The following is a 17703-nucleotide window of genomic DNA, read 5'->3' on the forward strand; positions in this document are numbered from 1 at the left end:
TCACGTCCAAATGGTGTACTGTATACGATAGTACTCCATTAATGCGCCATTTGTTATTTTCCTATCACACCTACTTTGTTGCAGCGACAGGAAGGTGTAATAATTAATGGTTAACGCTAAGACAGAACGCTGTTCTCCCCGTCCCAAAAAAAACTAAGAATCACTTTATTATTGATGTGCTAAATTATGAGATAAGAAAATTGGCATAAATGGTTCTTATTAAATCAGGAAGTGTTACGTACATGTGAAAGAATAATCGAGGTTAATATAGAAAGGAAAAAAAAAGGGGGGGTGAATATGAGATTATTATTCTACAACAGCGATTTATTTTGAACAAATTTTAAATTAAAGGCAGTCGGTCACTTAATTATGGAGGGAGGGAGGGAGGGGGCAGCAGCGCGCGTGGAAATCGATCGAAAAATCGAAACGACGCATGATGCTAGCTTGTTGCTCCGCCCACTACCGCGCGCGCTAGCTCTCTCTCGTTCAACGCGAATGCGATCGATCGGAGCCCGCCACCGGAACGTCGACGGCTTTTCTCTGATATTGCTTGTAGAGAGACCAGCTGCTGCATGCACATGCTCGATCGATCGATCGTACTCGGCGCGCGGAGGCAGGCATGGGGTGCGAGCAGCGAAGAATTAACACGCGCACGCGCGCGTGCGTGCGTTGCAAATAATGCATGGACACGTACTCACCGGCCGGCCCTGATCACTACATGCTGTGTCTGACTACATTTGGTGATCTTCGTGCCCCTTTCGACGAATCCTGCCGTCCTGTCCGTCCTCCTGCATGCTAATGTGATGTGTGAGAATTACAAGAGAGAGACCGGCCGGCCGACCTTGCTACCTCGCTCTCGCCACGCGTATTTGATTTTGTGGTTGGATCTATCGACACAGTGAAATTCAATTCGTTTTTTGTTCGGCTAATTAAAATTAAGCTGATCAATAGAAGTACATGTACAGTACGCTCCCTCTAGCCACGGCGGGCGCGGCTCGCTTCGGTAGCCGGCCGGCCGTCAAAATGTACTACGCGCAGTGCTCCTCCCATCCCGTGCTGGCTGCGTTCGCTAAGCTGAACTCCTCCTCGTTTTCCATTAGCGTGTTTTTCAATCTATTAGATGATATATTTCGTGCAAAAATTTTCTATATAGAAATTTTTTGAAAGATCAAATAACTCTATTTTTAAAATATTTTTAATAAGTACTACGTCCGTTTCATATTGTAAGACTTTCTAGCTTTACCTAAATTCATCAATGGATGAATGTATATAATTTATATATATATATGTCTAGATTCATTAGCATCCATATGAATCTAGGTTAGGCTAAAAATCTTACATTATAAAACGGAGAGAGTAATACTTAATTAATTATGTGCTACTTACATTTATCGTTTCCGTACGGCTAATTAGCTTCTGTGACCCTCTGTTTTCAACGCAGCCGGTGTATAGCTGCAATGCCTGCATGATAGCGTGTTTGAGACCACTAGTTCATAGCCGAATAGCTAGTGCGCGCGTCATGGACGTTTAAGCGCATGAACTGTATATATCCCGGGCTATACACATGCATCCATCCTTCCTAGCTCCCTGCGGGCTTTCCTATACACCAGGGATGTGGATACTACTACCTACAGGCATGCAGATGCACCTAGGCTGCGTTTGAAGCCGTTGGTTGCAAAATCTGATTAGCCGCACGGAAAACGATAAATATAATTAGTATATGATTAATTAAGTGCTGCTTATTAAAAATTTGAAATAGATTTATTTGATCTTCTAAAACAATTTCTATATAGAAAACTTTTGAACGAAATATATCATTTAATAGTTTGAAAAGCGTACTTAAAAAAACACTAGCAGCAGTTCCTCAACCAGTTGAAACGAACGCAGCCCTAATGTGCCGATTCCTCTATGTGTACCACATGCATGAGGGCGTGTCTGTTGGTTGCCCTCAAAACCACGCCTGGCTCAAGCGTCCAATTTCGGTTGCCTGTGATCGGATCGACCTGCCCGTCTGCTTGAGTGACGGCCTCCACGACAGGGCAGCGACCAAACACACCCATATATTTCAACAAGTTATAGGGTCAATCCCTACTAGTGTTACTACTCCTTGTGTTCTCTTTAAATTAGGTTTTGTTTGATTTATTTGTTTTTGAATTTGCCAACGTCATTTATATGAAAACACGGAGGAAGTATTGAATTTCATGTACCGTCAGTTGACTCAAATTTTTAGCCTTGTTAAGAACGATAAGTAAACCATTTATATTTCGATATTCTACTACATGCGGAGGCGGAGGTCCATTTGACCTCGACATAAATGAAGAAATATACACTATTAACCTTTTATTTAAGTTGAGTGAATTACACTTTGAAACACTTTTTATGATCAATTTTGTACTTTTTGACCACCTTTAACTGATCTTATTTTTACTTTGGATTAGATAATTTTACATTTTTTTTTAATTTCAATCACCCAATACCACTTTTTCCAGCACATTAACAACCTCGAATGGTCAGGCATGACTAATTAAAAGAGAGAGTTGGAGGGGTTTAAATTGTAACAAATGTAAACCCACCTAGCTTAAGGTGAAAATATTAGTCAAACGGTGGCCCAGAGTGAAACGATAGCACAGAGTTCAATTCATTAAATTAGTTATACTTCAAATTTGAAAACTTTGACTTTGACAATATTGGTCACATGTGATAGTCCGCGCAAAAGTTTAAGGTATGGGCAAGTAATTTACTTTATCTTTTGCACTTAACACATTATTTATAGTGGTTTTGCATATTATCAATGAGATTTTTTTTGCTGTACTGGAAAGTGTACCGAGAGTTACTGTATTTTTGGTGTAAAATTTAGAGTTTCTGTTTTTTTATATTAAAAAGTAATTCCTCTTGGTATATTTTTGATGCCGAAATCATTCATCATCAATACGGGGATACGAGGCATCAAATTTTACAATTAGAAAGGGTATGTTACAGTGCCTCCCAAGTGCCTTGAAGAAATTTTATGTCCCTTGAGAGGTAATGAAATTTTCAATGCATATTTTTGTACATGTTATATCTGATGTATGTACTGAAAGATACTGAATTTTATAAAAGATAATATTTTATACAACCAAAAATATAAGCAATTTTTTTTTCTCCAAGAAAAAAGAGGGGGGTGAAATTAAATAAAATGTTTTATTTATTCGGTGATATGAGAAAAATTAAGCAAAGATTTAATAAATGATAGATTTAAGCAAAGGGAATAAATAGAGAAATAGTTCTATTTCAGAACAGATAGAGTATAAAAATGGACGTTGGTACTTCTTTAAACACCATAAAATCACTCAAGTATAGATAAATCTTCTAAATCAGTATCCTAACGAGCGTAAAACATCCTCGAAAGTGATAAATCCGTCCCCACACGGTTATGTAAATCGTGAGACATCTTTACAACCACACACCATATAATAGACCTAAAATAATTCTTCAATACGCATTTAAAATATCTATCACTACCACGTGAACACGTGATTAATAATAATATACCTAAAATCAGTGAACAGTACAAAGTGGATCCGATCTGGTGATTTCTTGTGGAGCGAAGAGAACGATTTGTTTTAATGGGTCAATGGTTCAAGACAATATCGTTGCTGCCTCCAAGTTGGAACACGTTCAATGATGAGTCATTCACAAGAGTTCCGTGATATGATGTGTATGTAATGCCATGATGGGCAGCAAATTAATCATCGATGCGGTCCATCAATCAAGCAAATCTAGATCTTGTTTAATTTTGACCGACATGTAGTTAATTATTATATATCCCTCTCACATTTTTTTATACGTATATAAGAAATGCAATTATTTATTTTTTAGACCAGCATGTACGTAGTTAATTATAATATTATCCCTCCCACAGATTTTGTTTGTATTACCTATATAAGCCTTCCTTCTGTACCTCGAGGTACGTACCAAACCGTTTCTCATTATTGGATAGTTAAGTAGGATGTGCACTGTTAGATTCAACGATCAGAAATAATTTGGTATCGATACCTTGAGGTAAAAAAAAAGGATGGGAGTAAAACTCATATAAGAAAAGACAATTTTTTTAAGAAAAAAAAGGTAAAGTGAGTACCCTCCTAGCAACCTTACTTGTTAAATAGGTTCGGACAAATCTTTTCCTTAAAAATATTGTTTTTGCTTGTTTTTACTATTGTCCAGGCACGTATTATTTCAAACATGATGTTAGATAATTAAACAGGCTGATGGACAATATCCTTTTTTTTTATTAAGAGAATGAAGGTGTACATTATCTACAACGTAAATAATCCGCTCCAGGGTGTACCTAGCTGACAACGGGCATAAATGCAGAATATGACACGAGTGGCTGGTATTTGGGATCAGGATAATATAAATGTCGTCAACTTGTCATATTTGAATGAATATACACATCAACTGCACTTCTGATTATTTCCCATTTTTTGTTAGAATTAAATCTGGGCTCAACAATGATCAGAATCTGTTGAGATATAAACATCAATATGCGTATCAATCAGGCAACGCTGATTTTATTCATATTTGCACACCTTTCATGTGGTGCCCAATAATACTGGATTTTCATATATGAACAGGAACATCTCTGTTAAAAGTCTATCAGAAATGGAGAAAAATTCAGAGCAGAATAACTGCAGCATCACTTATCAACTGAAGATAAGCAATCAATTGAAGGATGTACATTGACAATATGAACTTTTGAAGGGATTATTCAACTGGCCGTACGTTTCCACGGTGAGAGGAGTGGCCAGGACTGAAAATGGTAAGGCAGGGTGGACAGTTCAAGTCAGGCATGGCGGCTGCCGACTTCAACTGAAGTTTCAGTCAGATTTTGCTAGTACTACCTGCTTCAAATGAAGTTCAATTCAGTCACATTTTGCTGTGGAATGATGTCTGAACTGAACTCTAAAGCGAACGAACAGCCAGCTCAAGCTCGACAATTTAGTCAGAAAAAACATTGCCAACTAATTTCTTTAGGGAGGCCAGGAATAGATTGAGAATTATTTCAGCTGGTTTTGGATACGTTGACGGTCACTGCCTACTTTCACCTCAACTCGGCTCTTGCAGCTTCACATTTGCAGAATAAAGTAGCAATGCCGCTGTATTATGACTGAAAATGAGTGCAAGCAGCAAGAAATTAGTTGCCAAACTTTCCTGTCAAACACCTTCTTATCTTAAGTTTTCTTTTTGGTCTTTTAGATAATAACACGATCTTTAAGATGTTGAGTATCATCATACGGAGTGGTACTTGTTTTTTCTTGCCATCTTACCGAGATCCTCACGCATTTGACTAGCTTGATCTCGTACGTTCTTACCCACCAATTAATCGTGCAATCGTTTAATTTGTTGGCTTACCAAAAAAAAAAACCAATCCTGCAATCCTTCGAGTCAGGGACGGATTTATTACCGGGGCTAGGGAGCTTCAGCCCTTTCTACCCAGTCGACGTCATTGAAGCCCCCCTTAGGTCTCCAATAAAATTTTTGATATTACTAAAAAGAATAAGGGCTAGAAGTAAATATCAGTGTTCATCGATCTTTACTCTCTTTCATTTAGCCCCTCCTAATATTTTTTTTTGATCCGCAACTGCTTCGAGTTAACCCAGCGATTGCGACATGAACGTGTCACACGCCGTAGAAACCAATTAGCCCACATGGTGAAAATAACCTGCACTGCCCTTTCCCTGTCATATGGTGATACGTCTTGCTTTGTCATATGAGCGTAGGAAGCGCACGATTGCTTGCGGTTGCGGCGTTGCGCGTAAGCAGCAATCCAATCGACATTAAGGAAAAACCATATTGGAAATTTATGCACTTCTGAAAGTAACATATATTGCATCTCAGAATCAACGAGTACATAGTACATACATGCCCGTGTCTCTGTTCGCACAAGTGACAGTTCACCCCCCACAAGTCCACAACTGTTCAAACCCTTTGCCAAAAAAAAATAATGTTACGGTATATTTTACTTGTAGGGGTAGTATATATTGTAGTAAAATTTATATCTAACTGTAGTTATAAATATATTAAATATTTGTTCTAAACTTTGGTAAGATATATTTATCAATTTATCAATTTTATGATATATGATACATAATTTTATCGTAAAGTTATATTTAGTTCTATTACCTTTAATATAATTTCTACTTACGCATATTAGTATTGTAATATAACAAAATCAGATCTGCGTTAAATCTAAAGTAATGACAGCTCACAGTCATCCGAACGTACCTAGAAAAATCCAAAAAAAAAAAAGTAGTTTAACACGAAGCTGCAGGATGACATCTGTGCGTGAATCCAGGAGGATCGCAGATGGATCAAAGCAGAGAGGACAGGGCAGGCACCAAAAACTCGCATCGTCTGAATTCTCGATCAATCTCCAGCAAATCCCCCACTGATTTTTTTTCTTCTCCGTCAGAAAATGGACTGCCACTAGGCTCGCATGTACGTATAGCAGCAGCAGCAGCAGCTGGAGACGCTGATGATATCTCTCGATCTCTCCATTAGTTCAACCGGGCACCAGCAACCAAGTGTTGATGGACTGAGAACGAATGGACCGCCACTGAGCCTGCACATAGTAGCAGGAGATCACACGCTGGTCTCTCTCTCGATCTCTCCTCCATCAGTTCCGGCTTCACTCGCTTTCTCGATCGATATCTGCTGCAGGCAACGTACAGTACAGGTAGGAAAAAGACTGCACTCCATGGTGATCAGTCACTCACTGGCCACGGAGTAGAAGACACTGGGACAGTGGCCTGGCTGGTCCATTTCAGTGGATCTGTGATCGAGCTCGCATCATGGACGGAGGATCGAGCAGTGGCAGGTCGGTCGTCGTGGCTGGGTTTAGCTCGACCGACCGAAGAGGACAGCTCGATCGGGGTTGTGCTTAATTTGTGGATGTGCTGCAGGGCCATGGATGATGCATTTTCGTGCACTTGGTGGCGGCACCAAGTGGAGCAAATAATGGACTGACTTATCGCCGGGAAGAGGTGGTTGGTTGGGCGTCTCGTGTTAAGTTCTAACGGGTAAAAACGATCGATGGAGGCAAGTCTCAGGATCTGAGTGTAAGGTAGGTGTGGATGTGAGGTTTTCTCGGAAGGTTGGCTTTTCTTTCCGGCCTCTAGGTTATCTTTTCTTTGGTGATTTGGATTTTGGAATTTGGATATGATTGGGAGCATATTGGACCTGCATGCACTTTCATTATAATGTAGTTAGTGATGATTGATCTGGATTCTTCTTTTGCGGTAGAGCTTTTTATTATCCTTAAAAAAATACCTCAAGTTACCATATTTTTAGTGTAAAAAGTGGGGATATTTTAAGACACTTTTTGTGGTAAGATTCCAATAGAATTATGCAGCTAAGTGTGCTTATTGGATCTATATATGTATTCATTCAAGCCATATATAGTAAAGTATTTGTCATATATAATAAAATATTTACCATATACATATATAGAGTGTCAAAACTCTCTAGTCTGACAAGGAAGTAAAATATTTATTACTACCTTCATCCAAAAAAAACTATGTCCAGCGTTTGACCATATATTTTATTTAAAAATATTAACAAAAAATTTAAATAAAACGAAGAGTTAAATAAACTTATTTTGCGACGGCCGACGCAGTTGCGTTTTTTTCTAAACATATGATATATTGTAGCACATGTTGTGTATGATTTAGCACCAACGTTCACTTAGAAAATTAAATTAATAATTACCAGGTACATGATATATATATATATATATATATATATATTCTTGTTTGAATCTAAATCGTTGCTTCCATTTTCACTGCATTTTCTATTCAAGCATACTCTACCAATCTATTTCAGTCAGATTCTCCTACTAATATGAAATTTTTCCATAATAAGGTACTACATCCGTCCTATGAAATATAAAATATAGATAGATTGTACTAGATAGAAAATGGAGCAAAAATGAAGACAAAGCCCATTTTAATTAGGTTACCAGAGGGACAAGTGGATCTTGCGTGCATAGTTTGGTGCCAGCTAGCATCCTGGGCTGACGCACAGGCACAACCTTAGAAAACCGATAACAAATTGCCTCGAGCCCTCGACATATTTATCCTCATGTATAATATCACGCCCGATAAATTCACCCCACTTAAAAGAAGATTTCTAATTAAAATAATAAATTTTAGTAAAAGTTTAAAGTAAATCATAGACCCTAAAATACATCATAAAAAATTCAAATGTAACTTAAAGAATTTTCCTTAGGTTCTCCGTGCCCTAAAATGACTCCCGGTTCTGACTTATGAAAAAATTCTAAGTTTAAGAAAACACCAAAAAAAAATCATTTTCCTTCCTTGGGGCAAATCCGGCCCAAGATCTCTTCTTTCCCTGGGCCATCCTTCCTCCACCCCATCTTCCTCTCTCGGGCAGCGCGCACCAAGCCACCGCCGTCTATTGGGCCTTAGGCGCTGCTAGGGGTGGGTGTTCCGTTTATTCAATTTTGTGAAAAATAGGTTTCTAAAAAGTAATATTCAAGATTACTGCTAAGAAAATAAAAACCGAACAAAAATAAACGAGAAAATTCGGCTCGGTTTTTGTGGCCTTTTGGTTTCTACCGAAGACGAACCCTGTAACGGTGGAGCTGCCTGCCCGTAGCCTCGGCGTCGCCTCGCCGCTGGCACCGTCCGCCGACCAACCGGCGAAGCATGCCCTGCCCACTGGCGCTGCTAACCTCTCCGATCTTTCATGTGTGCCGCCTGCTCACCTACCGATCTGCCAATTTTGTAGGAAAGACAAACAGGGGTATCAGAAAGGACAGACGAACAAGGAAATCTATGAACCCAAATTCTTTCGCCGGTCTAGCATGTGCACCTCATCTGTTCGTTTCTGGATATACATATAAGCTAAAGTTTAAATTTCTAATCTTAAACTTGAAGTTGATTTTAATTTTAATTTTTTATTATAATTTATTTTTTAACCATTATTTATATATCTCTAAGAATATATTTATAAAATTTTATGCAACAACAACTTTTCGTTTGGAAATATATTGTTCGGTGTATGTGCTGAGTGCAACAAAGGACACTGACGCCTGATGAGCCAGCTACGGTTGATGGGCCTTGTGGACATAATAGGTTAAATTGGTAATGTAATATATAGGGACAATCGCTTATTTGATCTTGTCTGATGACTAACTACTAAAATGGCCACTTTTTTCTAGTTTGCTTCTTTAACCCTGCTCTTTAAAAATGAAGCCATCAACTGACCCTATTCCGTGAAGTATAGATACAGTGTGAGCTAGGAGTAAATTGACCGTTTTGTCTTAGCTCAGTGGAGAGAGGAGAGAGAGACTTACTTCATGGGTAGTTTCGTAATTACATTTTTTTTTCATTTTTCTAAACTGAAACCCTAACAGCATAGACAAACAAGGGTTAGACGGTGGCTTGATTTTCGAAAAGTAGGGTCAAAAGAGAAAATCCGAAAAAGAAGAGTTATTACGATAGTTAACTTTCAAACAAGGGTCAAATGAGCAATTGTCCCAATATCTATGTCGATTTTCATATGCCAAGGAGTCCAAACCGAATAGAAAATCGCAGTGATGAAAGGCAAAAGTAAAACCGAAGGAGAAACTACACACCGAATAAACCAGTGCTTCAGTTTGGCTCAGTTTCTTTGGTCTCTGGTTTTCAGTGTTTTCTTGCCTACCCCTATGCATTGCGCCTCCTCGCCATCACCTCAGTCTAGTACCCAGACAGACCCACTCTTGCGGTCTTGCCCGCCTCTCGCAGGACTGCACGCACCCTTCCCGAGCAACACATCTTGGTCTTAGGGCACGCACAGTGCTCCTATGTGGCAAGGAGCTCTAGTTCGCTATGTAGGACCTGGTCCGCCAGGTTGGCGTGGACCGTGCCCCAGCCGAGGTGTGCGCCCCTTCCCGAGGGAACAGTGGCTCTGTCAGAGAGGGGAGAGAGAAATTGGAGAAAAGGGTCAGAGAAGAGAGAGACGTCGACGCTGCCCACTGCCACCGTCTGCAACCCGTCGCCGGCGAGCTTCGCCCGGATCCGCGACGCGCCGCCACCTAGATCCGACATCACCGACACGTCGCCGCCCGCCTGACACCCGGATCCGACGTCCTCCGCCAGCCCGACACCCAGATCTATCACCGTCGACCGCCGAGGTTGCCTGCTCGGGAGTGACAGAGAGGGAGGGGGCATGGGCATCGGTTTTGAGGGAGAGAGAAGTTGTGGGTCTCACTCCTATCCAATGCATTGTGAGTCACGTGGTCGGTCTACTAGCATCTTTATCCTACGTGGACAATAGGGATCCAAGTTGAGGGTCTGTATGCCCTTAATCACTTGCTCGATAACACAACCCAGCTTCCCCCATGCCTCCACTCATGCATGCCCCTTTCACCTACCTCTTCGTGGCCCACCCATGCTCACACACTCTAGCAAGCATGCCCACACACGTCCCTCTCTCCCCACCTTGGGCCTATGCTGTGAACAACCCAAGCTACTTCCACGCCCCCACGGTGGCCCATCGGTGGATCCCACTCGTCAGCATAGTCTCTACCTCCGGTTGCTTCCACCGAAAATCCTAGCACTGTCGTCCTTACCCGTTTTCTAAAAGAGAGAATCTCTATATGGCACTGACTTTTGTCACCTTTCTATAATGTGCCAAAGACATAGACTGATCTATCATGAGGGCGGCAAGCGCTCGAGCCCCCGCTTCTTCCGTTAAAACAATTGGAGCTCCCACTAAAATTTTACGTGAAAGATGAGAGTTAAAACTCTAAATTTATTTATATCTCTCTAATCTCGTTGACTAGATCCGTCACTAACCATCGAGTTTGTTAAGTTCTACTATATCCCCTCGTGTGTTTCTTAACTTACATAATATACCATTGTTATTCACAGTCATTTGTGTCATTAAATCCTCAAATGACAAAAAATAACCTTGGACTGATGTACCAACGAAACAGGATAAACACCGAATGTGTGTGACCTCTCCCCATCAATCATGAATCTGGCCACGCCAAGAGCATTGAGTCACCTCCTTCTCCACAGCGTTGTCCTCCGCAACTAATTTGTTTATTTTATAACAAAAGTATTAGCTATTACAATATCGAACGACAACTTTATTTGATTTCTAAGAGAACTTTAATAAGAGTTTTTTTTCACAAAACACACTATCGTGTAGAAAAGATGCTCAGAAAATAGGAACAGAAATCTCACCAAACTTCTACTATATATAGTAGAACGCAGCCTTAGAGTGGCTCAGGTAGTTGTATCCTACTAGATCCCAAGGGGCCAGGGATATAATACGCCAGATGTTACCAGTAGTTTACCTAAATTAAATTATCCATATCTTTATTTGAATAATCATCTAAAATAGTTTCATCTTTTATATGTTATAAATCAATTCTTGAAATTTTTTTCAAAAATTGATTTTTGCATTTTTAATAAACAAAACCCATCCTAGTGGGTTTGTGTGGTAAGGAAAAACGGGTAATCTATTCCTTAAAAAAAATATTGGAGATTATGTAATGTTTACTCTCAAACTTTTTGTTTATACAGTAGTGATATTCTTTGTTTCCCTCTTTATCTTTGGATTCTTATCTAATGACCCAGGACGTAAACCTGGGCGTGACGAGTAAAAATCCAAAAAATTTTAAGAAAAATAGGATTTGTTTCGTACATTTTTCTACGAGAAAATCCGGGGGTCAGAATTCCTTCCAATTCGAAAGTCCCAAATGATCCGAGGGGGCAGAAAGAGAGGGACTCGAACCCTCGGTACAAAAAAATTGTACAACGGATTAGCAATCCGCCGCTTTAGTCCACTCAGCCAACCTGCACCTGGACAGAAAGACCCTATGAAGCTTTACTGTTTCTGGGATTGGCTTTGGGCCTTTCTTGCGCAGCTTAGGTGGAAGGCGAAGAAGGCCCCCTTCCAGGGGGGCCCGAGCCATTAGTGAGATACCACTCTGGAAGAGCTCGGATTCTAACCTTGTGTCAGACCCGCGGGCCAAGGGACAGTCTCAGGTAGACAGTTTCTATGGGGTATAGGCCTCCCAAAAGTTAACGGAGGCGTGTGTGTGTATATATATATATATATATGAAATCCTTCGTATCTGAATGTTCTGCTAGAGCTCAATTTTTATCTTTTATCCTCTATTTTCAGGATGGATGTACTACTGAGAATGCTCTTGGCAAGGAATTTTTCGCATTATAATAAGGAACGTCGTCCGGGCTTAAGTGGCATATGATCATGTAATCTAACATGAGTATGTTCAATGGTTGAAGTAGGGATGGCAACGGGGCGGGGCGGGCTGGAACGCCGCCGGCCCGAAATGAAAGCTAGGGGGAAACTGATCCCCGTCGGGTCCCCGAATTCCCCGTCAAAAAGACTAGAAAAGGCGTCGGGCCTCGAGGCGTCAGGCTAAGGCCGGGGGCACCCGGCGACGTTAGGCGGAGGAAGGCCACAGGCGGCGTCGAGCCTCGCCGCCTCCTCGGGCGAACTAGAGAGGACTCGATGTCGGAGGAGACGGCTAAGGCTTGAGGGTGGGGGGCGGCGAGGGCGCACGGCAGGTGGACTGGGGGCGGTGGGCTCGTGCGTCGGTGCTTCAGATGTAGACGCCGACGCGGTCACGAAAATAGTACGGCTGAAAAAAAAAAGCGAGCGCGTGCGAGCAGAGGAACCTGCGGCGGCGTCACTGTTCGGTAGAGAGAGGAAAAGGCAGAGGCAGGGGGGACACCGTCACGGGCTCACGGCCTCATGGGCCTCACGGCAGTTAGGGAACTAGGGTTTGCTCTGGGCCAAAAGGATGGACCAATGTTTTTTTATTGGAATAAGTTCGTTTGACGTCCCTTAAGTTGTCACCGAGTCCGATTTTCGTCCTTCGATCGAAAAACCAGATACAACGGGTCCCCCAACTTACAAAACCAGTACAAAAGGTCCCTTGGCAGTATTGTCTCTGGTTTCGATTGGCGTGGCACCTTTGACTATGTCTTTGTCTCACGTGGCGCTTACATGGCAGTTTGATCCATAAAAAAATGTAAACCCATGGGGCCATATGTTAGTTACATCAGAAAAAAAAAAACTTATTAACAGCTTACAAGTTTAGATAATTCACATGGAGTAAAATGAAAATATATTCAACACCTTTTTCATTTTTTACACTTCTCCTGGATATCCTCATGTTTGTCTCCGGTTTCCACCCTCGCCGCCGCATCGCTTTTCCCCGTCATCCACATCAACCTCAGCGGCTCGACCTCCCAAGCCCGACATCAACAACGCCGACACCGCCTTCCTCATCGGCGCGAAAACTCAGCTGCACAATGATGCGGTGCTGGGCTGCTGACTAGTTCTGCTGGAGTTCCTCCAAGGCGGCCGGCGGTGAGCGATCCATCGCCGCCCGAGACGACGACCAATGTAGGTTGCAGCGACCCATGAGCCTCGAAACGACGTCCCGTCTCCTTCCTGGACGACAATCCAAAGGAACATAAAGTCTCCTTCCTGGACGATGATCCAAGCGGAGTTCCTCGACAGGGATGGCGAGAAGTCGGCTCTCAGCACCAACCTCGACGTCTTCCATGGTCGACACCGCTACCAATTGCCACCGCATAAACCCAGCCCGTCGCCCATCGTTGCCCGCACTACGGGGCAGCTTGTGCCCCAGCACGCACCATGCCGCTTCCTGTGCCGTAGCCCGCCATGCCATCGCTCGCACCGCGCTGCAGCAAGCACCCCGACCGGCACCACGCCACCGTCCCACGCACTTAGCCCGCTGGTCGCTCCGCCATCCAACCTACCGCCGCTTGCGCCCCAGGCCCCAGCCCGCACGGTGGCCGCTGCGCTCAAGGCCCCTCACTCACCTGCGCCGCTTCGAGGTAGCTGCCACTCCCAAAGCAGAGGAACACCACTGACGCCGGTGGCTGCCCGTCCAGCCACCGTACGCACTCGTGCGACTGATCCGACAATGGGCTGTCGAACCAGATCACTAGACTGATGGCATGCATCGCCGAATCGGGGCAGGCAGCAGCAATAGTGACAAGAACTACGCCCTCGAGCTCGACAAAAGAGTTCACGATGATGCCCTTGGTCTCCAAGAAGCGACGCTCGTGGTACTCAAACCAGTCGTAGTTCTTTACCGTGTTGTTCACGAGGCATGCCAGCATGTGAGACGGCGGCACCGGCGGTAGCCCGAGAACGTCCACCGATCCCTCCATGCTCTCTCCCGGACCGGCGACCTCAACTACCCCCAACAAGGGTGAAGGTCTGTGCCGACGCCGTCTGGAGACTGACATATGGGCTCCACATACCTTTTTAAAATTATTTTTGCTAACTAGGATGCCACATCAACGAAACCAAGAATACTTACTGCCACAGGACTAAAACTGCATGGTTTTATATAGTTTATGGGTGAAGATTTCTAGTATTGAGGTTTAAGGGTGTCTAATAGACTATGTAAATTTGAGGGATGACAGATGAACTTATTTCTTTTTTATTTTTTTTAAATTTCAGAGCCCCATGAGGATCCCCACGGTAAATTTTACTCCCCCTCCCCGAAATTTACGAGCCCCAACCACAATTCCCTGCAGGGCCAAAATCACCCCCAGCCCCGGCCCTAGCCCCGTTGGGGCGGGTCCCCGCCAAGGCCCTGCCCCCAGCAGGGAATTTGCCAACCCTAGGTCGAAGGAGATATTGTTGGTTACATTGAGGACGGCGTGCATTGATGGAAAAAAAAACGACAATTCAAAATTGGTTGAAATAAAAACCCAAACGAAAAGCACAGAAACAAAAATAGTCCAATGCAGACAGTTACATCTGAGAGAACACAGTGTCGTCGGCTTGAGGCTACATGCCGTTTACAGCCTCCTGCCCCTTCTACCACCCTTTCTCCGTGTGCTATCAGTCGGCACTGGAGTAACATCCTCTGTTTGACAGAAAATAAAGATATCATCAGCTGAAAATAATAATCCAAATAAAAATAATAGATACTGTCTGTTTAGTATGCCACCACATGCTACAGCACTAGAGCGTTGTATGATCAGAGTAAGCATGATTCAGAAAAATATGCATTTGTTGATAGTTCTAAAACAAGCTAGATAAACTAAGGAAATTACTATGCGTACGACTCAACCATCCGACTTACGTATGACTCAACCATCCAACGACTGCAGGTAGTACAATTGGGTCGTACGTATGGCGGGATTGATAAACTAAACAATGTCTATTATTGATATTTCACATGTTCTAGCAATAAAAGTTCCTCCTGGTGCAAACTTCAAACTGTCCAATTATATTTGGATTGAACACGCAAATAGTTCAATAAAATGAGTAGATAGACCAACAAGCATCATGCAACAAAAATAAATCAAGAACCATCATGCAGATAATGTGTTTGTATGCTTACCAATACGACCAATCTTCATGCCAGATCGAGCAAGTGCTCTAAGGGCAGACTGAGCACCAGGACCAGGGGTTTTCGTCTTGTTTCCACCAGTAGCACGAAGTTTAATATGCAAAGCAGTTATTCCAAGCTCCTAAAACAGATACAAGGCATTAATGATCAGCTGACAACCAAATTTTCTTTTGCCCAAAGTAGGGGGATACCTTGCATCTTTGAGAAACATCCTGTGCCGCAAGCATAGCTGCATAAGGTGAAGATTCGTCACGATCGGCTTTAACCTTCATACCACCTGGATAACAAAGAATGTAACATATTAAACCAATCAAACATTTCTATAACAAAGAAAAGGATTACAGCTTACAAAAAGACATCTACAATGCATAACAGTGTATAATGGTAGGTCCGGTACTAATCTTAAGCATGTAAAATCTAGTGATTCCACCCATTAACTGAAGCCTATGGCTGTGCTGGTCAACAAAGATAACCACATAAACTATTGTATTCAAAAGAAAAACACACCTATATCCCCATTAAAGATAAATGTTACCTTATTTCTATGACAGAAAAACAACTGTCTAATTACTATTATCTCAAAGGTTATACATTTATACAAGAAAAAGCATTGAAGATGTGATATTTTTATAAAAGAAAAATAAGTGTACATACATGATAATTTCAATTAATTGCAAGATGACCGATTTCCATCAAATACCTTTTATCATGTTCATCTGATCTGTTTGTGACAGCCTACAATAACTTCTAACAACAGCACATATGGTACAGACATTCTATACACACACAGTGGGTGAGCAAACAAAATTTATTCTTGAAATAAAGCAAATCATGTCCACTTCCATAACATAGACAAAACAAAATTTATTCTTGAAATAAAGCAAATCATGTCCACTTCCATAACATAGACATCTCCATTCAATTCAGCGAGGCTTCCAAGGGTGAATGACTCAGGCAAAAATCATCGCAAAAGAGCAACCGATAAAGCCCAAGTTACACCGAAGGACACGCAACGCTGAGACAGGGAGACAACTAAAACAAAAACAGGAAGAGAGAGGCACCAAAGAAAAACTCCCGGGTGCCTCATTGTTACTCTAGCACAGCTATGACTCGAAGCGCTCCCACATTACAAAAAGGGAGGCGATCTTAAGGGCCGTGCCTAACAAATGTAGAAAAAGCGAAAAAAAAACATCTTGACATGCACCGAAAAACACAAGCTCTGTCAACCATTTTAGAGAACTAAACTGAACTGAACTGAACTGAACTACCACTAGTGCATCGTCACAGCAGCATACAAATCCATCGCCCTGGCTCTTGATAATTGAAGACATAATAAAATTATTATGGGGGAGGATCATGAGGTCAGAAATTACCGGTGATGCGGACGAGCGTCTCCCTCCCGGACAGATCGGTGACATGCTGCAACGCCACCAATGCCAATGCCAACAGGGTAAGCAAGCAACACAGAATAAAAAATAATGGAAACGAACGGAGAGCGGATGGAGGGGAGAGTGGGGCGGATCTCACGATGAAGGTGTCGTTGAAGGAGGCGAAGATGCGGGCGACGCCGAAGACGTGCTCGCCCTCGCGCACGGTCGGGCCGAGGGTGACGTTCTCCTCCTTGGGCTCCCGCGTCTTCTTCCTCCCGGACTGCCAATGCCACCACCATGGTTATCGCCACGCCGTCAGGTGGGAGCGGAGAGAGGTAGTGTGTCCAGAAAACATACCATTACGACGGCGGGCGGCGGCGGCGGCGGCAGTGGTGAGCGCAGGGGAGGGTGGAGACTGGAGAAGCGGCGGCGGCGGCGGCGGCAATAAAACCCTAGCTTAGGGGAGGCCTCTCGAGCAATTCGCTTTATATAAGTGGTGTTCAGTTGGGCTGTATATGGGCTTTTTAGCCTTTGAGCTCCTTCTCGTAGTGCAGCCCGGTATGCAGTTCTAATATAGTTTATTGGAATAAGTTCACCATATGTCTCTTAATTGGAATAAGTTAAGAGACTTTTGATGAACTTATTCATGGTTAGATACAACTTTCCACTTAAAATTTCACCAAAATCTTTCAAATGTAACCGCAGCATAATTATAATATAATTGCATCGTAACTTAGATATACGTATCTATGGTATAGGTGGGATGTAATTGTCACATAAATCAACAAAAGCGTATGGGATGCAATCCCTTGCATAGTGAGTTTTGTTTTGTTTTTTTCGTTCATGAGTCCGATCATTAAAAACTTCAACAGTTTCCACCTCTTCTGGCATCCTTCTACGGCGTTTTTT

The 17703-nt window shown here is 42.6% G+C and overlaps 1 protein-coding gene across 1 annotated transcript; it reads right to left on the reverse strand.

Moving 5' to 3' along the window:
* Positions 1–14706: 14706 nt before the first annotated feature.
* On the reverse strand, positions 14707–17233 carry LOC102708969 (40S ribosomal protein S14). Its single transcript, XM_015833337.1, has 6 exons — positions 17152–17233; positions 16952–17074; positions 16798–16843; positions 15616–15701; positions 15416–15545; positions 14707–14935 (listed from the first exon to the last, which is right to left on the reverse strand). The coding sequence occupies exons 1-6, from the start codon at positions 17152–17154 to the stop codon at positions 14868–14870; spliced, it is 456 nt and encodes a 151-aa protein (XP_015688823.1). The 5' UTR covers positions 17155–17233; the 3' UTR covers positions 14707–14867.
* Between the last annotated feature and the right edge of the window lie 470 nt (positions 17234–17703).

Source organism: Oryza brachyantha, chromosome 2, assembly GCF_000231095.2.
Source record: "Oryza brachyantha chromosome 2, ObraRS2, whole genome shotgun sequence".
Classification (NCBI taxonomy): Eukaryota; Viridiplantae; Streptophyta; class Magnoliopsida; order Poales; family Poaceae; genus Oryza; species Oryza brachyantha.